Source organism: Falco cherrug, chromosome 5 (genome assembly GCF_023634085.1).
Source record: "Falco cherrug isolate bFalChe1 chromosome 5, bFalChe1.pri, whole genome shotgun sequence".
NCBI classification, from domain to species: domain Eukaryota; kingdom Metazoa; phylum Chordata; class Aves; order Falconiformes; family Falconidae; genus Falco; species Falco cherrug.
Window position 1 is genome coordinate 39,278,826 of NC_073701.1, and position 24,769 is coordinate 39,303,594.

A 24,769-nucleotide genomic window follows, 5' to 3' on the forward strand; every position below is an offset into this window, starting at 1 on the left:
AAACATTAATTAGAAAGATTCTTTGATTCTAATTTGGTCTAGGATGCAATGACACCAGAAAAATATTATAGGACTAAGTAAGCTATTGAATGTTTTACTAAAACATGGGTTTTGAGTGTTTGAGGGAGACATGCATTTGTTGTTTAATTTTAGCTCTGCAACATAAATCTATTAATAATGCATTTTAATCTTTTGTTGTCCTAGATCAAAATAGGCTCCTGCTTATGTTAATTTTACAGTTGTTTTCTTGCTGTTTAGATTCAGCACTGCAGTTTGTTTCCTGCATCTGGAGACCTTTGCCTGTTTGGCACAAGGCTGAACACACATTTTAAGTGTATAGACCTTGTTGATGTACTCTGTGATTCTCATGTTCACTGCAGCTTGATAGCATTTATCTTTTTCACCCTGATGATTTCTCTGCTATGGATCAGCTGTTTCCAGATGATCAGTCACAGCTTTTTGGAACTCTTCTTCTCCATCTGTCTACAAATCCTCCTTGGAAACCTTCATTTGTTACGTACACCATTGGTTTTTGCCAAATCTCCTTTGACATTTTGTTCGAATAGAAGTGAAACTAGTGTTTTCTATTGCCCCAGCCTATGGCAGTGAAACTGTCCTGGCTGAGCCTTCTGACTTGGTGGTGACAAGTGTTTTAATAAGAGAAGAGTGTTGGGAAAGCTTAGACAGTGTGACTGCCACATCCACTGGCTGTGTAACGGCATTGCAGATGCTCAGCTGGGCAACATACAGTCACCACAGCAGAAAGCTTTACCTGTCCCATGTGCTCTATGGTAAACTTCTTGCAAGATTAAATGGCCAGACACCAGCAGTCTTAAAGTTCTTAACTGGACTGTGCAGAATATGCTCATGTAACTGTTCTGAGAATGTCAGTTCATGGTTTCTGGCAGCTTGTCATGGTGGTTTCAACAAATGTTTAAAAAAAATACCTGAAACACAACTTGAAAGCATATTAATTGAACACAGCTATTGTGAAGGCACTGTAAGACACTGTAAGGTTGTATCCAATTGATATTGTTGGCATAAACTGTTTTGAAATATGAGGCTTTGACATTCTCTGAGAAAGGTGAGTAGCATAATGCACCTGCTGTGATCACAGGCCATCTCATTTGTTCCACGTGCAACCTGTTTGCAGTTCTTTTTTCAGTCTGCTCTTCACATGCATATTCCCTTTTGCTATATTAGAAATTCTCTTTTATTGCTATTTTGTGATAGCTCATCCAGCTGTCCATCCCCTCTGCTTCTCAGTTAGAATCAGTCCCTGATTCTGTGCATGCAGATGGTTTAGTCACCAGAGTAACACAGTATTCTGCTGTATTCTAGGCAAGGTGTTATAAGCCTGGGTCTCAGTCTGACCTGGATCTGGAAAATTTCAGGAGGCATGTTGTAATAAATAATTGTCCCTTTTGTCCCAGTATCAATCAGTTCCTGTGAAGAAACTGTTACTCAGGAACTGTGATCACAAAATTCTGAAAACTCTTCTGTTGCCCTTCAACCAACCTCACATCCCCCATATGAGCAGATTTTGTTTATGCATTCATCCTTGAGAGTCAGGTAATGGGTTTTAAGTTTGATATAATAACGAAGGAAATTTTTCCCTACATATTTTTTATATAATTCACTGAAATCCAAACTTGCTCTTTGGTTTCTAACCTGCATGACATTTTGAAATTGCACTTATGAACAGTAACAGTGTATGTTCTAACTTTCTAGTCCATACCATCTTGTTGCTTCTCTAAAAGGAGTATATATGGTAAGTTAAAGGAAATAGCAGTATATTAGTGTCAGTCATCCTCATATATTAACCTTTACAATTTAGAGGTAAATTTGATGTTCTTACGAATCTCTCAAGCATTTAAGATTGGAGTGTAATCAGCGAAATAGTGGACAAGCAGCAAGTACTGATATGATACTTATTAATTGAATGATACTTGAAACATTACTAATACTGCTATAGAAATTTCAGTTTTTATAGCCTGTATAACTTTGTATAAACATATTTTTGCTCAAAATACATAACTCCCATATTTACAGTGCCAGCAAATTTTGCTACTTTATTTCTGTTTGTGGATTGCTACTTTTTAGACAATTTTTGAATGCAGCAGGAATATACAGTTTGGATAATCTTAAATTAATTTTTGTTAAGCTACCAATTTTCAATTTCTGCCCTTGTTGCACTCTTCAGACCTATTAGAAAGCATCATCTCACGTGCCTGACCCATTACTATTGGCCTAATAGACAGCTTGGTGTTTGAACTTAATTTCTTGGTCATACTTTATTGCTTTCAATTTTGCAATTCTGAAGCATAGAGGAGAAAATATATGCATCTCTGCTATCAGTTTCTACCCCTGCTGAACACAGTGAGAGTACTGTTATTGACTTTCCTGACGTAACACCAACCTCTAATCTATACATACATACACATAAAAAGATTTATATAGTTTAAGTGTTTCATCATCATCTTTGTAGGACTAGCTGATAAACTTACTTATTTTAGAAAAAAAAGATAAAATATCTCCTATACTTATTTTTAAGTGGTGACATGTAAAGGTTCCTTTTTTACTAGATTAAGATTTTATACTCTTGCAGTCTCCTGAAGATCTATGAAGGCTCATGTCATCAGCAGGATCCTGAGCAATCTACATTTTCCACTGGTAACATTTACTGTTCCTAAGCACTTTCTGAACCTGCCCAGGTTTAGTAAAATCTTGATGGCCCCAAGCCTCTCCCAGACTTGGGGATCTCAAAAAAAAAAAAAAAAAAAAAAGGCCTTTGTTGCAGATCCTGGCATGTCTTGCCTACAATATGTAATAGCTATTGAAGCACACTATCCAAATATTCTTTCCAGCTCCCCTACAATCCCCTGAGTAACTAAATGGAAAACAGTTTTACTGACAAAATATTAGCATGAAATGGTGCCAGACTGATGAAAGCGCTCATCATGTTAGTATTTTTTGCAAAACTTGTGATGTAGCAGAAACCAGTGTGTTCCCATAGAGCTCTGGAAATGTGAATATGTGAGACTCATAGCCACATTCAGAAGATAAGTGGTGGGAAATGCAACATGAATTCCATCACTAAATGTGATCCAAAGTTGCACCCAGCTAGGAATATCCTTTCTTTGTCACTGGTCAATTCTGAGTGATTTGAAAACTACAAGAATCTCTGAAATAGGTAACTTCGGAAGATTTTCTGTATAGGGGAAGTTTTGTTCAAACTTTAGGCAGCTACCTGATGTTCTAATGTGACCCATATCTCTTGTTAAAAAAAAAAAAAAAAAAAAAAAAAAAAAAGAGTAAATTGCTTCTGCTTTACTAGCTTTTTTTTTTTTTTTTTTTTTTTCTCACACACACGCACACCCACCCCTCCCCCTTTCTAGCTACTGGCAGAACTCCTTCAAGATCTCATGAAGTAAATTGACTCCCTGTGCCTATTGCTGTCTCTCCAATTCTAGCTTTAAGTTTGAGAGCATACAAAATACATTATGGTTGGTGAGCCATCATCTGAACAGAGTTCTCTGAAAACTTTTGTCTTATCTGCTAAAATGGTTCCAGCAGAAGGAACCTGCTCTTTGAGATAGGGAAAAGAATAGCATAGCATCTCCTGGACTGAGCTTGAGACTCTTGTGATCAAATGACCACCCTAGCGAGTCTGAGTGAGCCCTCTGCTCCGTTCTGTCTCTTGCTTGAATGATGGCAAGGATTATTTGGTGTAGCATACAGTTACAACGAGCTTTCATGATGGCCCCTTATGGATACTCACAACAATTCAGTGCTGGCTTCTTTGCTAGGCCTTGTCAGCATGAGTATGTGCGAACTGTTGAGCTGTCTAACCTCTGCAGTCGTGATGAAGCAACTGCAAATTGCAAAAAAAAAAAAAAAAAAAAAAAAAAAGAAACAAACCAGAACCTCTTTAGAATCATGAAGAAAACAAAGCAGTCTGTTTCCCACTGCAAGGGTGGCTATTAAATTGCTCCGTGGCTTACTATAACATGATCTGGGCATGGTCTAGTTCAGAACTCAGTTTCTTCATGTCTGGTGTACTACTGAAATCTGTCTTAAGTGAATACAGTTTAAAAATCAATTTTGTCTTTATTTTGTTGGAAGTCCTAATGCTGTACCTATCGTGCTGTTTAAATACTGCTGCTTTCTTAGCACTGGGTGGTAGGAAGTGAGATCCTGGATGAAGACGTAGGTCTTCAAAGACACCTACCTTTAAGTCTACCGAGTTCAGTACCCAGTTCAATGACAAACTGCCTGGAAGACCTCAAGTAAATCACTAAACCTCCCTTGTGTCTTAGTTGCCCATCTTTAAAATGGTAATAATATCTTCTACATCATATTATGGCTAGAAGATGAATGTTTGGAAGGTTCTTAGCTACTAGAGTAATGCAGGCCATGGAAACACCTAGGGAGCCAGTAACTTCATTTGTACACGGAACGTGCCTTGGAAAGGATTCTTGTCTTACAGCTTCATCGTTTTCAAAAAGTGCAGGATTAAAAGCAAAGCGTGCATATGAGCAGTGAAAATGGAAATCAGTGATGCAATCAGTAAATTATTCAATCTGTAATTGCAACTACAAAGTTGTTTTTAAAGGTGAGAAACTTCAATGGAATTTAGATGGCTCTATAGATGGCAATATTGTCATACCAAGTTCATTCAAGAGTTACAGAATGTAATCACTACAAGCACACTACAAGCAGTGTACTAAATTACTTTGGGACAAGTCTATGCATAGACCTAAATTCTCCCATGAGGAAATAAACAGCAGTATTTCAAATGGGCCAGTCTGTACTAGTACTTCTCAGAACTTCAGGCATGTATACATGGCTTTCTCATCCACATACCTGAAGGAGTAGCTGGAATGGAATTTTCTCCTTGCTCTCTTGCAATGATTTCCAAATTTTACTTATTTTTTTTATATATGATCTGCTTGCTACTTTTCCAATCATTGCTGAGTTAGTGAATCTTTTGGAAATTAAAAGATTCTCAGAGAAAATTAAGACTGGTATACAGTAACTCAGTACCTGAAATTCAGTATTTGTTAACTATACCACCTGTCTGATTGTTATTAATTTTTATCAGCTTGAGTTATTTGATGGTCAAGGCTAAGCTAGTTAGTTTAAAAGTTAAATAGGAAAATAAAGGTGATAGCCATTTCTTAATTCATTCTCTAAAATACACTCCACCTGCTAGAGAGGGTAACGAGCTAAAAAAATTGTTTAGACATTATGTGCAATCTTAGGTGAAAGTCAGTAAATTAATTCCTCTCTTTCTGATGGCTAGATGGCTTTTTTCTTATTTTTAAACAAACACTGACAGTCCAAAGCAAACCTGAAAAAATCAATAGTGGGCTGAGTCAGTGCTTTTCCATTCCCTATATCAACTCTCCCAGACTCCACTCATCCTAGTTGCATGAATGCAGTCTTTCTGGTGCAATATGGACAGGCGGTAAATGTCAATTTAGAATAAGCCTCTTGCTTTTCAACAGTTAAGTGCAGAAATGACTGCATACCATCAGTTGGCATCTTCCGTGACTGCCCTGATGTTGTGGTTAATCTGAACCCAGCTGGCAGCGTTTCCGAGGAGCCCGGCATCATGCTGATCCCATGAACCTCACGTGGAGGAAATTGTCGTCGCCAGGATGGGCCACGTCTGAAGTTCTTGTCATCGCTCTGTCAACACAAGAGTTGTATTTGATAAAGCAAAATGAATTTTTTTGATTAATTATCCTGCTGTCTGCTGCCTCTCCCACTGTCAAATGTGTTCCACAATGACTACATGCTCTGTTGCATTGCATCCAGTAACTGCAGTGCATTTGAGACACTCTTGTAAAAGTAAATGCTTTAGAAAATATTAAATGCTAGGGTGGAAAACTCTTTTTAAATCTCTGGCTTGATACATTTAGAGGGTTTTAGTATCAGCTAAAGTAGAAAAGCATTTGCAGTTGTCTTGCAAATACAGCGACAGATACCTCAGTGGTTTGTTAGTGCATAGGAGGCTTATGTAAAGCGCTAATAAAGAATTAAACACTCATGTGCATGCACAGATTTCATAGGTATCTCACATTTTCAGCAAGTCCTTAAAAGTTTTATTTCTCCTCACATGCAGAAGTCCAAGATGAACATTTTTGCACTGGACTCTAAACCTTAAGATGGGTATTTTCCATAGGTGGAATTGAGATTCTCCATCCTAGATAACTACCCCAAATCCCATTCTATTGCATATTGATTAACTTTGAAGAACCAAAAAACCCCCAAACCAAAACCCCACCAAAAATCCACTTTTCTTCTTTCTTCTTTATTTTTAAAGAAAGAGTGTAAGGGTCCTACAGAATAGGTTGCACAGGTATCCCACCCCCCTGCCACTTGCTCTGGCCAGTGAATCTTCCACTTCTTTCTGCATGTTTCCTCTATGGAAAATGTTCATCTCAAGGTAAGAGTGCAGTGCCAAATTTAGCATCCAAAATTAGATTAATATGTAGCCATACTGAGGTTACTTTAAAAACCTTGCCTGGCATTTACTAATTTTTTTCTTAAAGCTGTAACTGACTTTTTAACAGTGTTGACTCTTTAACAATGTGCAAATGTCTTTATACATTCAATTTAATTTTTATATTTTACTGTGATATTTGATAAATACTGAAAATAAAATTAATTACTTCCTCAAGTCGTCTTTCAGTTCCTAGTGCTAAAAGGTTGTTGTATTCTCTCTCAAGGATCTGCCGTGCCTAGAGATACCAAAGTGAAAAATTAAAATTTTTGAAGATGAATAAAAGGCAATAATGGGTACAGATTAACCAGAAGTAGCATGAGCAAACTTGCCTGGGTGTTTTGTGTTGGAATCTGTAATAATAAAGCTAAACTGCTGTAATCAAAGTTTTCATCCAGTGCTATAAGTGAACCATGTACGCCACTTTCTAGTATATTATTTGCATATTCTCGGAGGCCAATAGCTTGTATCCAGCGTATGACTCGATCATTGCTCCATACCAGCACATCTGTAAGGACATAACACTGGTTCAGTCTCCTGATACCCAGTAACCTCTGAACTGTACAGGTGAATGCATGCAGTTGTGCATGCACTGTGGATGTCATACTGCTTTATTTCTTAAATGAGGAATACCAGCAAACTATTAATATATCTGTATTAAAGCTATTCATATAGCTATTCAAAAAAATGGGTGATTTGAGCTACCTTCCAGTTAAATGTGTATTCTAAATAATGTTTCCAAATGAGAAATGTGCCTCCAGAGGGCATCTCCAGAATGCAATTCCTCCCACCTCCTATGGATACCCTTTTCAATTCTTAGGCAAGATTTTACAGTTTAATAGTGCCAGGGCACAGGAAAAATATCCATTCCTCGAGGCTTTACTTGAGAGTTTTGTATTAAACATTTTGAGCACCAGGTCAGCACCTACCATTTTATAACATGCCATAAAGCAAACGACAAGTTCACAGTTTTAGAGACTAAAACTATTTTTAGCTCAGAAAGCTGGTTGAGCTGTTAAGGTCCATGCCAATTATAAAGCTAAGGCAACAAAATGAGCTAGGAAACCATTTTTGAGGATTTGACTATTATATTAAAAAATATCCTATCCTGCCTGTAAGACTAAAAGTTACTTATACTGATCTTTTCACATGCAAGTGGAAATGTAATACTGAGTTTTGTGTTACTAAGTGATGAAGCTTTTTCCTGAAATCTTGCAAATCAAGCGAATGTAGCTGTTCTGGGAATGGGCATTCTCCACTGCCTGCCAAGAACATCCCAGACTTTAGTGTCAGGATCTGCTGAAACACAGCATGGCAGCCAGGGATCACTGAAACCAAATTCTACCTGGGACTGTGTCTAACTGACCAATGCATGACAGGGTGAAAGTTAGATAGAAGAGGCTATGGGTTAGTACCCTTGTTCTAGCAGTGGCTAGCATTGAAGCAACACCAGAATCTGAGATGCTCCCGCATCAGTCTCCAGCTGTACTGAAACTGATGCCTCACACATCCAAGGCAAAGTCTGCATCAGCGCATGCCATCATCTGCCTTGACCAAATGCACATTTTCACTGTAGCCATTCCTCCTTTTAATTAATTCCCCCTTTTTTTAGCTCTTCCAATCAGCATTGTGCTTGAGAAGTGTTAACTGCTACATTTGCTAGAGCTGGAAATGCCTAAAGGAGTCAAAGGATTCACTTCTGATAATGGAAAAAAACCCAACCACTCTGATTATTATGAGCCTGCAACTGCTCTAGAGAGCTTTACACAGAAAAATACTTTAAAATCAGCTGTTAACTATTCTAATAAGGCCACTTCTGTTAGGAACTTGTTCTTATATCCAACCAGCTGCCTCAGTGGCTACCCCTCCAAGCAACGTTTTTATGATAAGCATTTTGAAGTAAGAAATCACAGACAAAGGTTTTCAAAAGCAGGAGCACAGTATCAGGGTCCTGAGTGCTCCCATTTCCCACTGTTGCCCCCAGCACATCCTATTGAGCTGTAGGTTATTTGGTCTTCTGCTTCTGAGACTGAAAGAGGCTAGGATAAGATCCATCCCCCCAATCCAGTTTAGCAAAATGCATGTATCAAAGCACCATTTGGAATTGCAGCCCCAATTTAGTGAAGTACTTGACTGTGCCTGATTTAAGGAGAATTTTGTGTTCTGAAGACAGATGGACTTACGTTAAGTTTTAAGTAAAACGCATGCTCAAATGCTCTGCTAAAATGGCATGACAATGGATTAACAGTGGCAAGCTTCAAGAGAAGAAACATTCCCAGTATTCATTCCCAGGAACTTTCACCTTTTATTTCATGCTGACTCATTTCTCTTCGCTTTTCCAGTTCTTTTCTATCATAATTCAACCTCTTTAAACACATGATTCCATATTGTAGGCTTGTTCTGTTATTTAAAGAGAAACATTTACAGAGTTAATAAAGAGAATTTTGAAGATGGGAATGTACGTAGGGTGTTATTTCTGGCATTACATATGAGGTATTTCATGGTGTCCACAGAGCAAATCTTGAGGACAGCGAGGAGAGCAAAACCATTCAAAAAACCCCACCAAATTCAAAAATTAAATGGACAAAACCAAAACAAGAATGTTCTTTCTAGCATAAGAAACCCCAAACATTAGAAATCATATTCAGAAAAGGTCAGCCCTTGCAAGCCATCAAATGTTTTGTCAAATCAGGCCTCAAAAAAGTGACAAATCAGACACCATGTTTAAAAAAATTCACTTCTTGTCACATAAACATCATTCTCCCTAAAGTCTAAATGCCTTTATTTCTGTATTTCCAATTTAGCTTCCTGGCTATATCCCTAGATAACCCGAACAACTGTCAATTTGCTTGTACTGTTAACAGCTTTTATGTACTACACACAGTAGCTTTTCATTATTATGAGAACTCAGGGCTTCAAATCTTAGTCTACCACTTTCTGATATTTTAAAGCACTTAATAAATTATTACCATTTCTGTATTTCAAGTCTTTATATATTAATGGTTCTCCCACTTATTGTGAAATTTATCTGTATCGGTATCAGTTTTGAGAGACATAATTGCCATGTGGTTGCTATTACTAAAAGAATCTCTCTCAACTCAGGTTTCTGACACTCAGCACTCACTTATCTGTGTGGTTTTCCACACCAGAACAACAGAAAGTAAGTGTTTTTATTCTGTGCAGCAGTGAGCACTATGTCAGACACATAAACTTCTTTATAGGTGTAGTTTTATGCCAACATACCGATGAAAGCTATCCACCATTTTTAAGTGCACACGCAGATCTTTCTTTGTCAGGTGATCTAACATCCTTGCATCTACGAGGCATTCCATAAAATAACTTCGGTACTGAGGTAAACCCAGACTGGGGAGCCATTCGTTACCTATCCATTCGTGGTTCATATCACCATAAGCCAGGGTCTACAGGGAAAAAAAAGGTAGAGGGGAATAAATTCTTGAGTTTGTTCAAGGTTGCACCACAGACTAAAGACAGACTATCTCTCTACTATGCTCATTTCTAGTGAGACTTCCTAGCTTAGAAACCCTGTCTAAAAACCTCCCAACATTCTGTTTTTACATCATTTTGGCATTGAGGCTAGAAGCCACTGTGAGATATTTATTACTGACAGCAGTTTTGACTGTTGTGGCTTGTTTTCTATCTGTAAATTTTAAGCAATTTTTTGTAATAAGAAATGATAGTTTCAATTTTGAGTTTTAAATGCAAGCAAACATTACACAATCAAAATGTGTTTGTTTCATATCTTGCTTTCAATTGACCTTCTAGAATATTATGCTAGGCAAATCCTACATTGAACTTGGTAATACAAACATGGCCCCAGGGAATCAACTGAAGCTTGTGTCACTGTTTAAGCGGCGGCTAGGATTTCCTAAATAGGATCTAATGACACTTCATGGTTACACACATGTAGTCCTTTCAAGACTACAAGTTAGCTTCAGTTGTTTGTCAGCCAGGCTTTTGTTCACCATCAGTCAGAGCAGGTGAGCATACACATTCTAATAATCAGGTATTTTCAACTGTGAACAGTTTAAACCTAAGTGCATCACATGTGGTGCTCAAGAGATTAATTCTTTAAGGTAGGAGCAAATCAGATTCCTCCTAGAAGCCAGTATTCAGGCATTAAGCTACTTCGCTGTTCAGTTGAAATTTCAATAGGGTAAGGGAAAAAACACATGCATGTTGAGCTATTTTTATAGGAGTTTCACAATTAAGATGTAAAATAGATTTTACATCTCGCTATGGCCAATTATTTTGTAATACTAAAGCTTAACAGAAAAGAGAACTCATAAATTGTAAGATTAACACCTTCTCAATAGGATCGCACTCAGCTTTGAGCATCGCTTTCAAGCCTAACTATTTTTCTGGTTTTGTTTTTAATGTATCCTGTTATTACACACAAAAGGATAACACAGTGTGAGCTGGATGTATTTTCTATGGGGGAAAATACAGTCCCCTCATTTCTCATTCTGGTGAGATTTTGAAGAAGAAAGAAATGCCATAAGTAAAGACAGTAAGATTGTGTAAGTGTGCATGTTAAAGGCAGAGAAAGAAGTTTAAAAATAGAAGTAACTAATAGTCTAATGAAATTGAAAAATTTTCTTCCTAATTATACAAGACTATTTGTAGACTGATACTTGGGTGTGATTTATACTGTTGTCCTAGAAAAATTCCAGTGTAATTTTAGAAATGTTAGATCTCAAACTGTTGGCATATTTTATTAGCCTGTTCTCAAAAATGAGGAAAATATTTATTTAGATTTAGTTGGGAGGTAGAATGGGTCTCTGGAATGTAACCATTTCTTTCAAGAAAAATATTTGCAGCATATATGCCTCTTTGTGCTTTACCTAGCAAACCTGTCCAGAGAATATTTTTTTTTTTGTATGAGAACTCTAAAATGTGTAAATCATAATTCAATCGTTGAGATACTGTCATAATACTATACTCTATGCATATTGATACACTGTTAATTACATTATTATTGGCTTTTCATTGAAAAAAAATATGTGAAAGTGTCATACCTGAGCCCAGCTGCCTTCTTCAGACTCTTTCTGTGTTATCAGCAAGAAGCAATTAGTAAAGCAGGTAAAAAGACAATAAAAATGAGTTATAAAAAGATGTGGTTTTCATGTGTATGTTAATCTTAGTACAAATGAAAACACACACGTAAGATGTGCTGATAAAGTAACTCCAGCAGTGGCAATGCCCTAGGCTATACCTTTAAAATTACAAGACCAAACCCATAAAATCTTAGTAGGGCAAATCTCACTATGTTTTCAGGATATAAAATCATTATAGCTTGGTGAAACTTTACAGCATTATCTTAAACACTTTTTATGGTTTCACAATCAAATCACAACCATTTACTTACAAAGCTGGGCATTAGAGATGCCATTTTTTGTTTCTAGTTAGATTTTGCGACATTCACAATAAAAAGCTGTCTTGTGACTGTATTGTAAAGGAGCTTTCTATGTAACAATTCTTATGGCAAAATTAGATTTCCTGGCTGGCCAGTTAAACAGGATCAACTCTATTTCTGGTCAGTTCAGTGTTGTTATGTTTGTATTTATCTTTACCAAGAATAATATAATTAAAAATGAGCTCTGTTGTAAACAAAAATAAATTATCGATGAGAATCTGCTTCATGAACATTTATGACAAAACTTAAAATAGCATAGCAAGCATAAATTTCTAAGAAATAAGTCTTTATTGTATCAAATTTTAATTTCAGTACCTCCTCCACCATTTATGAATTGGCTGACTACAAAATTTTCCAAACTGAAGACAGGTTTCCAGACTCACTGTAGGGTTATACCATGTTTTATAAGCACTGTTATGGAGTTGTTATGATAAAAACAAAACCTAAAATAACATATGTTCAATGTAAAAGGAAAAAGAGAGAACTATTGAATAAAATCCATTAATATTTATTTATGTCCCTGCAAAGCAGGGAGAGGTTTGACAAAAACTAATAAATAAATAACACCATGCACCCTAAATCAAAGAGCATGAATTCACAAGTATGGACATGAAAGACCCAGCATTAATGAAAACACCAAGTTGTGTAATGCACCCTTCTCAAGCCTTTACTTATTTTTCTATTTCAGCAGATATAAAACTATATTTAGAGAGGTACTAGGGAGTAGAGTACAGGGGAAATGTCACAGCTGTAACTGCAACAATTTCATTTCACTAAATGTGGTTTCACACTGGCAGTGAAACTATAATGTACTGTCAAACTCCAATACCAGTTTTACGTTCACACAATTTTTGTGATTGCAGTACAGTTTGTAATGTCTTTTGCTGAGAAATAATGTAACTGTTCTTTAAATTCAATTTCACTACTCTCTGCAATTTTCTAATGGCATGCTTGGGAAGCATCCTACAGAAGATACGGCATATACATTAAAGCTGATACATCCTAGTTCTCTTTCAAGCACTGAAACCATTTTAAATGGAAGTGGAAAGACTAACCGTTTTAGCTGGAGCAGCAAGATTTTCCATTTCTTCATGGGTCACCCAAACATTGCCTGAGGGCTATGGACAAGGCCCACAGGAAGGCAGGTGGGATCCACATTAGGTAAGCAGTGGTAAAGAAGAAAGGCAGCACCACTGTAAGTTAACAGCGTATAGCATCACCATCAGCACAACCATGTTCTTGCCTCTACCGAGCTGCAACTAGAGACAACTTTAGACAACTTGTTTTATATATTTTGTTAGAGGTTTCTGAACAGATGTGATGGAGTATTTCAACTAGAACAGATGGATGAAGTCCAGCAGAGCACCGTCACAAAGGAAAGAATGATAATTTAAGCTGCCTTTCAAGTGGCAAATATAACCTTTGGCTCATAGCTCTGTCTGGAGGTAAGCTTCAGTTCTCAAAGATTTTCCAGCCTAAATATTCTGCACACATCACATGCTCATATTGTCATCTAAATAATGATTGCTTCTGCCAAGTTTCTGTAAATCAAAAACGTCAAGAGAATTCACTTGAAAAACTATTTTTCCTCATCCTATTGTTTTCAGTCAGATTATTACTAGGACAATGAAATGAGGCAGGGAGGGGGTATGGAAGTCTGCTGTGTTTTCCTGAGAGCTGAAGTAAAAGAGCTCCTTCCCTGAGAAAGACTTGGGACTCAGAAATGCACGTTCCAGGGCAGGGCAGCTTTGTGCTGCCAATTACTCAGGAAAAATTAAAACACAAGGCAAAGTTATTCCCAATGTTACTAGCTTGAATGTACCCTTTTCTCATTTCGTAAGTGTCAGTCAGTGCTCTTAGGCTTTGAAATATGCTCTTATGCTTTTCAAATCAAAATTAATTTTGTTTAGCATTCAACATCATGTTGAATACATACCACTTTACATAGGTGAAATCCATTATGATTCATAATATTACCATGGTTATGACATATACAATTGTTCTGAGGCGAGAAAATAATCAGGTGGGGAACTATAATACTTCAAGAACCCTAGCAACATGAAGATAAAAGGCCAGTCAATAGGAACATTAGAGTCCTGTTGCCCAGTTACTTGTGTAGCTCAGTGGATCTGGCACCCTCAAAAGTATTTCAATTCTAATTTCCACCAAAAGATTCTCCATTAATTCCATGAAGAGATTACAAATCATCATTCTTATCATTATTATTAACATCATTATTATTACTGTCTTACTTTTAGAAGTCTGGGCTGCACTACTTGAGTAGTCTTTTTGCCTCACTTCTACACCATGATTCCCATCTGATCAAGCCTTTTTTTGTTGTTGTTTATTTGTTTGTTTGTTTGTTTGCTTTTGGTTTTGTTACAGTTTCTATTGGGTCTTTCATGGCTATCAACATGAGCCTTTCAGAATGAAACTCCCCTTTTGTTACCTTGTTTCTTTTTCTCATCAGTTTGGCCTGGTTTTCTTCATTTTCCACTAAAAGGTACTCCTTTATCTACGGCACATATTCTTACTCTCCCCTAATCTACTTTCTTGCTCTTTTTGATATATTCCCCTTTCCTTTCAGACTTGTATCTCTGTGTTTCTTCTTTACTTGCTTCCTTCCCATCTGCTGCCACTCTCTCCCTTCCTCACCAAATGCACATGCTCCACTTCTCCCTTCCAGACTTTCCCTTCATACCTCCAATCACTGATTCTCTTAAAAGCATAAAGAATTTACTCAGATTAGATAACATTTGAAAGGATGCAAAAAAGGGGAACGTAAATAAGAATCAAAAGAGCTGTGTTCCCACATAACCTCTCCTCCCTCCTGCCTTGTCCACCCGTACCCCTCCCCCTGCACTCCCTCAAAAAAAAAAAAAAAAAAAAAAAAAGGAAAGAAAGAGAGAGAGAAACAAACAAACGAAAAAAAAGAGAAATGCAATCTGATTTGATTGGGAGAAATTACTTGAAGGAAGAGAAAGGAAAAAAATACAGGTAAAATTACAAATAAGATGCTCAATACTGATCATTTAGATAACATCAAGGTTAATCAAAAGCACGGCTTAAAAAAAAAGAATAATATCTGCTAAAGGAAAGATATCAGTGATCAACTATCAAGCAAGTGATGAGCAGGTCCTTCTAAGTCTCTATAGGACAGTTCTCACTGATTGTGAAGTGTGTATTACCATAGAGCCACTCATTCTGCAAAAGTCTTTCTGCAGACTCCTGCAGGGTGAGGCAGGGAAGAAAAAGTTAGCTGAACAGGACTCACTGTTCTGGATGTTGGAGGTGCTGATGGACTTGTCAGTGATACCATCTCCTGGATTGCTAGTCGAAGCTTTAAGCGATGAAGAGGATTGCTGATTCCAATTTCTCTTTGAATCTCAGTATCAGACAAAGCAGACATAATAGCTCCGCTCTTCACGTTGGCACGGCAGGCAGCGACATACCAGGCTGGCATGCCTAGCCAGAGCTGTTGAGAGAAAGGACACATTCATCCAAAGCATTGCTTCATTTCTCAAATAAAATTAATCATCAAGGCACTTATCAACCTGAAGCATGGTAATACACAAAAATGAGTATGTATATCATAGTCTTTAACAAAACAAAACTGTTTCAGAAGCTTTGAAATTGCCATGGCTTCATGTGAACTCTTTTTTGTTGCTTTTCTTGTAACCAGAACCTTATAGCAGGGGATACTTTGAATTATTATTAGAGCTGTGTACCTCTATCACCTGGGCTACTCCTTTCCTAGGTCTTTAATGAGCAAGTAATGGCAAAAGTCAGTGTTACCGCCCATCTGATAGTCTTATCATATACAGGAAACAAACTAAGAGGAATTAAGTAATTTTTTCACTTTTGTACTAAACTGGCTTTCTTTTTCCTTGTTAATCCCCATAGTGTACTCAATCTTACACTCCTCAGCTTTTATTTTCTTGGTAAAAATGAACCAAGCACAGTTCAGAAAACCAACTTAGTGAGGACTGAGAATACTGTAAATTTGGGATCAATCTGGTATGGTGTCACATACTAACTAGAAATACTGGTTAGAAGTTACAGGACAATGTGAGCACAGCTACATTGCCACCTAGGACAGCAACCGCCTCTCACTTCACCACTTAGTCTTTCCTTGTAAGAGGTACTCTCTACTCCTAGCAGTCTTTCCTGGGACCTATCGAGTATGAATTCTTCTTGGTTTTCTCAGCTTTCTCATTTTGCGCTGCCTCATTAATATGACTGTCAGGGTCTACAGTTCTTTGCTCCCGAAGGAGGTAATTCCAGAGCAGCAATACATGCATGTGGGAAGTTTTTGTCACAGTATGAAATATATTATGCTATAGCAAAAACTGTGAGAAGGACATAAGCAGTGAATGCCATAATCACTGAGATAACACAATGGAACACAAAGACAGACCTAGCTAGGTGCATCTTGAGTAGGCCATCAGAATTAGCCAGTTCTGTTATTTTATTTTTTTCTCTTAATAACGATTTACTGAAAGAGGACACAAGGTCAAGGGAATGAGTCAAAATATGCCATCAGTAAATTCACCAATAAATCTGGAAAGCAGTGACAATTTGAAAGGATTTTTATTTAATTTCTCAAAATACAGGGAAGTACTGCGTGGTTATTAACAAGTCTATACCTTATCTAGGAAATATTTAGTTAAAACAGCTGTTCGATCACTTTCATGTCACAGAGAAACAGACTTGAATATCAGATGCCAAAAAAACTCAGTCAGGTTTTTCTGTACTGACCCCTGATGCATTGCAGAGCTTGAGGGATGACTGCATTGTGTTTCAAAAAGCCATTCTCACTGACGGGATGAGGTGCTGCCCTTCATCCATGCTAGTACAGACCTTAAAAGTATGATATAATTCCAACTAACCGTAATAACAAAATACAAAGTTTCATGAAAGTAAAAAAATGTAACCAAGAATTATGTAGATTACACCCAGCTGTGCTTAAACAAAGGACCATGAGGAATCTATGCATACCTTTAAAATGTATTTAATATTCTCATTTAATTTGACATTATTTTTTTCATGTATGCACCTGAAAAGCAGGAAAGCATAAATGCTGGGAGTTATTCAGCCTGCAGAAATAGATTCAATTGTTTGCCACTCATTAGGTAAATTAGTTCTTTAACAAATTAGGTAAGTTAGTTCTTTAACAAACAGCTGTCTCTACCAGGAAATGAGGTTAGATGAAAATAGTTTCTAAAAAGAAGGCACAGTAATTGTTCTAGGCAGAGAACCCAGATATCAAGAATGATATACTTTTCCAGAATTAGCTAAGAAAAGCCACAGTTCTTAAAATATATCTCAGCTATGGCTGTGCTACATAGGAATGTCCAGAATATGCTAAGGCTGAAATGTCACATCCTGAAAAGTTTGGAAGTGTCACAACTGTGACCACATATACTTCTTTAATTTGGGTCTTTGTCTCTTTTAGTATTACTTTTTTTTTTTTTTTAGTCAAAGGGTCACAAATTATATTTTCCCCAGGAGAGTATGAAATGCACAGTGTCCATCTGCTGACTGAATACACTGATGCTCACTGCATAAATACAGTACTTCTGGCCTCATATCTTTTTATCATCAGTATTCAATCTCCATTGAATACTGCAACATAAACTTCCTCATGGGTTTTCCTGTGCTAATCTCATCATATTTCCCAAAAAGTTCAGACATCAATTTCTCTTTACAGCCCCTCTCTGAGACAGTGGGAAGCATATCCTATTCTGCAGCTAAGAATCAAAGAAAAAAAGATTAGGGCTTAACTTGTCAGAAATATCTTCATATTTTGGATCACCCTGGAGGACATCAAGGGCAGATTTTTCTCAGTATTCAGAAATGTATAGACCTTTGTATGTTCATGTTTCCAGCAAATCCACTTTGACTGTAATATTGAATATTTCCTACTGATACAAATCTGGTTATACAACTCTCAGTCATATGAAAAAGTCAGGTAGCAGCCAAATTAATGAATGTTCCATATTAACAGAGATAATTTTTGGGAAGGAAGATATCATCCCATTTTCCAAGGTCGTGCACAAATGCTCGAGCTGCCTTTCTGCAGTTTTCATTTCATCTTTTTCATTAGGTACCTTCAGCAATTTTAATATGAAGCAGAAATTTTGTAGACATCAGCTGCTTTCATTCTTCAGTCTTTTATTCCCTGAACATATTCCTGTTTAAAGCTTTAGAAAGGGACCTTTTTTTTAATTGAAGGGGAAAACTCTGTGAATTCTATCTGATAATCAGTGGATGATACCCACAACAGAAAAAAGAACAGGTGTGAATACACAGGGATGCTTGATATAGACAAGGAATAGACACCTGTTCCTTGAGCCAACGAAGAGCTTGTATGTCTGCTGAAGTAACACAGCCTTGCCACGTAAGGGTGACTGTGTATTTGTATAAGAACGTCGTTACTTTCTGCCTTGTCTTTGATTTACACCATCCAGTGTCAAAATCTGCTTAGTGTTCATGGGACAGTGCGCAGGAGAGAGAGAAGGAGACTTTTACAGTCTTTTTTGGATTTTGTAAGAATGAGCACATAGAAGCAGTCTACAAATGTGACTCACATTTCCAAGTTATGGCCGACACTTACCTCCAGCCAGGCAACCACTGTTGGCCCATCCCACTGTGCAAAGGGCAAACCCTTTCTCCGAGCTTCTTCCAGAAGTTCATGTCTGAAAATGGATGAAGAAAATGTTAAATACCAAGAGGTATGTTTAGGGACAATATAGATGCAACTGTGCCTTTTTGTTAAGGGTAACAACAGTGAAGCATGATGGCAGGCATAGAAATGGCATAGAAAACACCAGTGAATAATACAGTCCCTTCCCCTTTTTAAATGTATTCTCTGTTTCCACCTCTTTTTTTTTTCCTTCTTTTTTTTTTTTTTTCTTGGTGCATTTTGACATCCCTTTAAACAACTAACACAGAAAAGGCAAGGTTTCTGCCCTTTCTTAGATGAAGCAATACAGAATTGGGATAACCTGTATAAAAGGATCATCCATATAATAGAAGACCTTGGTGATGAGACAAAACTGAAGGATTCCTCCTGAGTATCTGAATCCTTTAGCTCTGATTTGGTAGTGACCCAGGAAGACCTGAAATTGTCAACTTCTAAATCTGAGCTAAGCATGGATGTAATGCAGCCGGCTCCGAGAGGTCTCTATTTGAAACAGTAAACTTGCTGGACCAGCTATGCACAATTTTAGGGTCTCTAGAGCACAGCTATTCTGCATTTTAAATAAGCCAGCCATGGCTAATTAAGAGTTGGTTGTACCTTTAATAATTCCATGTTATTTTTTTTCATTATTGCTTATATACAAAATAAATCTATGTGGTTTACTGATATATCTGTTTTTATAATCATAGAATTGATGTGGCTTCTCAATTTTATACATATACATATATACATAGATATATTTTTACTGAGTTGATCAGCTACCAATCCACCTCCTGCATCTGCAGCTTCTCTGGTTTGCAATGAGTGTGTATATAAAACATAATTCTCAAAGCTTAAAACATACTTTTAATATAGTGGCATTAAATATTTGGTAAAGTTATGTATAGACCAGCCAGCTAGAATATGAGGAAAATGGTCTATATTAAACACATTCAACCATTTGACCAGACATTTTTGTTCCTGGAGCAGGAATGAAGAACCCACTGTGGCGGCAGCATAGAAAAAGCAGTCCTTCAGAAGTCTTTTTTTTCCCTGGTATTTAACAACATATTTTCAGCTGCCTCCTACTGAGTGAAACACAAAAGGATGCTCTCAGCAAGAAGTTGTAGTGAAAAACAAATTAGACAGGGACTATGCTAATGTAGTATTAAAATTTGCTTACATTCCCATATAACAAGGAAACCTTGGAATTATAGCTTCAGTTTTGCTCTGTCCTCCTTCGCTACTGCAGCCTTTGGGGTTCAATTATCCCTTGGCAATTTTTAACTGCATTACCAGCCTTTCAAATATATGTACTATAAAAATACAGGAGATAAAAGCGATGCGGTGATCTTACTTGTAAGGAGTACTCCCTTCCGGGATTTTTGCACTGCCAAGGGGCCAGATTGAGAGAATTTAGCTTTAGTAGTAAATGGAACTCAAATATCCATTTTGCATACATGATAAAGTCCCTGGCTCTGGATATTAATAGAAAGACAGCTGCTTGATTTTCTGTGTTTATGCCGTAATAATACGTAACATTACAAATACCTGACAGCATTATCGAAGTTAATCTGACTTCTCCTCCCATACATCTTTAGCAGCGTATTTTATCCTTTGTCACTCAGATGTCCAAAGACATTGTAGAGCTATCCTTGCTTTCTGTGAAAGCATAATCCCCAGTAAAATGAGAAGTTGCTCTCTGGGTATACAAACACCATGTTACCTTCAGTAGCTGGTGGAGGTGCAGGAATCCCATATTCCCAGGGAGACATATACACTGAGCTGCTTAGGAAAGCAGAATTAAGGCACGTCCAGACTTGGCCACCTCCCAGCTACCTGTGGATGAGGTATGTGGGTTGCAGCCTTCCCTTGGAGTTGGTTCTGCAGGGTGCCTGCAAAGCTACAGCAGTGCTATAACTCCATCATGTGCCACAACAGGGCTACAGCTGGCATGGTTGCCCTGAGAGAGAGCCAAGCTTTCAGGGATGTCTCTTCCTCACCTGGCTGGTTTTGGTGACCTAAGGCAGAGCATGAACTGTGCAAAACCCTGTGCAACTTGCTCCTTCCCCAAAGTCAGCCCAAGCCCAGGGATCTGCACCTTCTGCAGATGGAGACACCGTCCTTGGAGGAATCTGACCTCAGATTTTTCCTTATCTAGGCTTTTCTTTTCACCCATCCCAGCTGAAAGAGCAGGGCTGGCTAACATAGTAAGTAAAAAAAGGAGGCTATGTCTTTCAGGGCCACTGGCTGCCTTTGCTTGTGTTGGTCTCCTGCAGCAGCAGCACATGGTCTACAAGGAGATGGGAACAAAGTTTTAGCCTATTTCTTCGATTTGGTGTTAAATCCCTGTGTGGCTTCAGGAACCGAGGTGCCTCCAGAAGAGGCATTAGCACTTTAAGGTCTCACTTCCATGATAAACTTAATTCCTTCATGCTGGAATTATAAAGTATGTATTTCTAGACAGTCTTCTGTGACTTTGCAACATCTGAACTGGCCTGAGGCTTGGTGTGGAAGTTTAGCATTATTCCAGCGCTTCTCAAACAAATACAGCCTCCGAAAGTCAGAAAGCACTGCTGTTACCTCAGAGCCAGCCTGGCTCACAGAGCTGGAAGCAAATCTAGCTGTGGTTGTTGATTCTGCCTGAAGAAAATGGGGCCAGGCAAGAAATGGAATGCCCTAGGTATATGCTATAGCCAAAGACTAGAGTATGATTAACATAATCCAAAGGGTCTTGGCATGTAGAAGTGTTTCAGATTAAAAATATTTTTAGTGTAAAGTTAAAATCCTATATTTTGACATGCACACGGACTACAGCCATCATAAGGCCTGTGCCTCACTTACTGGTGTGGAAGACTAAAAGTATTTTTATAATATTTCTTTCCCTTTAAAAAATAATTTTATGCCTCAGAACTTATGCTTCCTTCCCTTAGATGTTTAAACACCTCTCAAATATTAAAGATTACTTTAAATTATATTTTACTTCCTGAACAGTATTCTTTGACTACTTTTTAATACACACTAGAAGATATGAAGAACACGAACCTTCAATTTCTAAACCAGAACTAAACCCAGAATTTCTGTTTTTCTGACTGAGAGAGATATTCTTCAGTCAGCAGTCAAAGAGAATTCTGGGGATTTTTTTTATATGAACTAGCACTACAGAAAACATTCCACTCTTTCAAAATAAGTTCAAAGTGCCATGTAAGGGGTGGGTGGGTGGGCAGGGGAAATATTGCTTTGATCAATAGTGCAAATTATCAGAAAAATTAATCCAGTGATCTGCCTATTTTGGAATATAACCCAAATATTTTGGAACAGCTTGAATGTGCTATTGTCCTTGTGGGATAGTCACTGGCTTCCTGAAAACAGAAGGTCCCTAAAGCCAAATATTGGCTACTGCAGTTCAGTTTTCCTTACAAAGACATACACTTGATCACAGGAGGAAGAAGAGATGAATACGCTAAAGCTCATCTTATTTTCTTGCATTACAAAGATAGGGTTTGGAGATTGTGAATAGGATTACGCAGTTTCTCTTATTTGGAAGATGCTTTACAAGGGAATGTAGGGATTTTCTCCTCCTAAGACTTTGTCAGAAGAGTACTACGTGTTATAATGTGTCCACTTCACATTGGTAAGGAGGTAGGGAATTAAAATGTAATTATTTCCATGCTCATTTCGGTTTTTGGCAACATATGAAAACAAACCAATAAGGAAGAATTTACATGAATTAGGCATTACTATAAATGCTATTATTTTGCTGATAGGGCTTTAAACCACTTACTACCACTGAAATGAATTCCAAATTAAAGCTGTATTTTTAAATATAACATTATTACTGTTCAAGAATAAAATCTGCTTCCTGGAGACATTACGGGAGGAAGTGCAATATCCTATTTAAAAGATATCATCACTCTGAGCCTGGTTTTGCAAAGCAAGGAAATTTGGTGAACATCAGCTGTTTAGCATTCATCCAAAATCTGAGATATGCTTGTATTTGTTTTAGAAAGAGTGCCTCATAAAGTAGGCTGTCTTCACTCTTTTATCAAAGACAGAAAAGAAAAATCACATCAAGTTGTGTTGTAGAGTTGTGTGTCAGAGAAGCAGGGTTGCCTCCTTAGCATTGACTTCTAATGTCTAATCGTCCCCAAAATTCCTTCCTAAAGATACCATTACACTGGGCCATTTTCTTTGGCACCATTTTGCTGAGAGCCAGGTGCAGCTGCCCAAATCAACCTATCAAGATGAGAGCACAGCTGTCTCATACTATGTGGACTATGAATGCTTCAGTATCCCTCTGGACGACAGAGGTACATGGGAGCAAAAGGAAGGGGAAAATGATAAGAGCAAAACTATGTTGTTATTTTGCAAATTTTCTATTTTATATTTATCTTTCCCTTGCACCAGGAAAATTCTAGTACTGTATAGATAGCCCTAACCAACTCATTGCATAAAACTCAATGAACTTCATTAAAAGAAGAATAATCTTTAAATAGACATGTGTGGGAAGTTAACAAGATCTTGATTCAAAACACGTCATTCAGTGACATTCAATTTTCCTTACAAAGATGAGGCTACCCCTATGAAGCAAACAACAAATAACAGCATAGTATTTCTGATACACATAAAGCAAACGCTCTGTGTAGTACACAAAGTCCAGACACTGTCCTGATGAAACCTGAACAGTGTTTCAGCACAGATATTCGTATTTCTGCAAATAATAGCATTTACTCTGATAGTTCTAGTGGAGAAGAGCCCTCATGGGATATTATATTCTGCATATTGTAATGTCTCTTAGTTAAAATGTAATCATAAATGTGAAATAAATTGAAAAGGAGGCACAGTGAAGTAAAACGTCAAATCATGTTTGTAAAATACAAGCAGATTTTGTAAAAAAAAATTTGCCTAATTGCTAATTTGGATTTTTATGAAATGGCCTTTACTCCCAGACATTTTCTTAAGAAGACAACAGATGAAATTGTTTACCTAGCAGATCGTCTGATTATTATTATTACTGACACTATCACTTTTATTATTATCAATATTAAAATGTTTAGTTTACAACAAAATATACTTGATAAGTTTCTAGAAGAGAAATAGACAGAAAGGAAAGACCAAGTATACTGTATTTGTCTGAGTAATCCTATGATTTCATATTCATATCATAATATTAAAATTAAATGCACCTGCCTCTTGAAAGGTAACATACATTGAAACACTTCAAAATTCAGGAGAGAGGATTTCTAATGTATAAATATGGTCTTGAATGTCATCTTTACTACTGTCATTTGATAAATAGTCAAGAGAGTCTAGAATCCTGTAGCTAAGACCATTACATGACAAAAGGTAGTTGCATTTGTATAAATTCATAATTATAATAAGTGTCTAATAAAAAATAAGAAGCTACATTTCATCTATTTTTGTTCTGCAATAGTATAGATGTTTTTAAAGTGGTGGTGGTGGTGGGAGAAGAGACTCAGACTTGATATTGCCATATAGTGCTGATTTGATTTAATTTAATCTGAAAGGATCCATCTGACTGCACTAACTAAAAATTAGGCCAGATCTTATTTCAGCTTTGGCACTTAAGTGATTGGTTTTTAAACCATTTGAAATCTTCATTCTTTCTCCTTTTGGATATTCGATATTATAGTCAGACAGGACAATGGACAAAATTAAATTCCCTTTTTTTTTTACAAAATGTTTATATCAAACTTTAAGGAGTTTTCAGAAAAAATGACTGAAACAGAAATCAAGATACAGCTAATAAATCTGTTTTTAAATCTATAAAATCAGGAAGGATAAATTTAACATAAACCCAGATAACACAGATTAGCAAAGCACATTTAACAGTGTACATTTTAAGCGTATGCAAACTGAAGGGCAGCATTCTTTTTTCTGAAGATGTATATTAAACAAAGTGGGGCATGTTCAGGAATGCTTAATACAGACCCTAACAAATTAGAGCTGTAGAGAGCCACTATTAAAAAAAAAAAACAACCAAACAACCACCAGTGAAATAGACCTGCATAATAGATAGCCTTGCAATATTGAACGTACTGTACAACATTAAAGACCCCTGGAGCGCCCAGATTGATTAAATGTTATCAAATCTATTTTTATAACACTATTTCATAATCAC

The 24,769-nt window shown here is 37.1% G+C and overlaps 1 protein-coding gene across 11 annotated transcripts in view; it reads right to left on the bottom strand.

Annotated features, from left to right (window-relative positions):
• PPFIA2 (PTPRF interacting protein alpha 2) overlaps nucleotides 1–24,769 on the bottom strand; it is a 352,026-nt gene that overhangs the window by 213 nt on the left and 327,044 nt on the right. For 7 of the 11 annotated variants that reach the window (XM_055712391.1, XM_055712389.1, XM_027802371.2 and 4 more), the window contains 9 exons: nucleotides 18,562–18,643; nucleotides 15,220–15,420; nucleotides 13,001–13,063; nucleotides 11,548–11,577; nucleotides 9,755–9,930; nucleotides 8,814–8,911; nucleotides 6,844–7,019; nucleotides 6,681–6,749; nucleotides 3,882–5,694 (listed from right to left, as the gene is read on the bottom strand). In XM_055712391.1, coding sequence (XP_055568366.1) covers nucleotides 5,422–5,694; nucleotides 6,681–6,749; nucleotides 6,844–7,019; nucleotides 8,814–8,911; nucleotides 9,755–9,930; nucleotides 11,548–11,577; nucleotides 13,001–13,063; nucleotides 15,220–15,420; nucleotides 18,562–18,643 — 1,168 coding nt within the window. In that variant the 3' untranslated portion in view covers nucleotides 3,882–5,421. The other 4 variants (XM_055712395.1, XM_005437159.3, XM_055712388.1 and 1 more) reach the window with 1 other exon arrangement.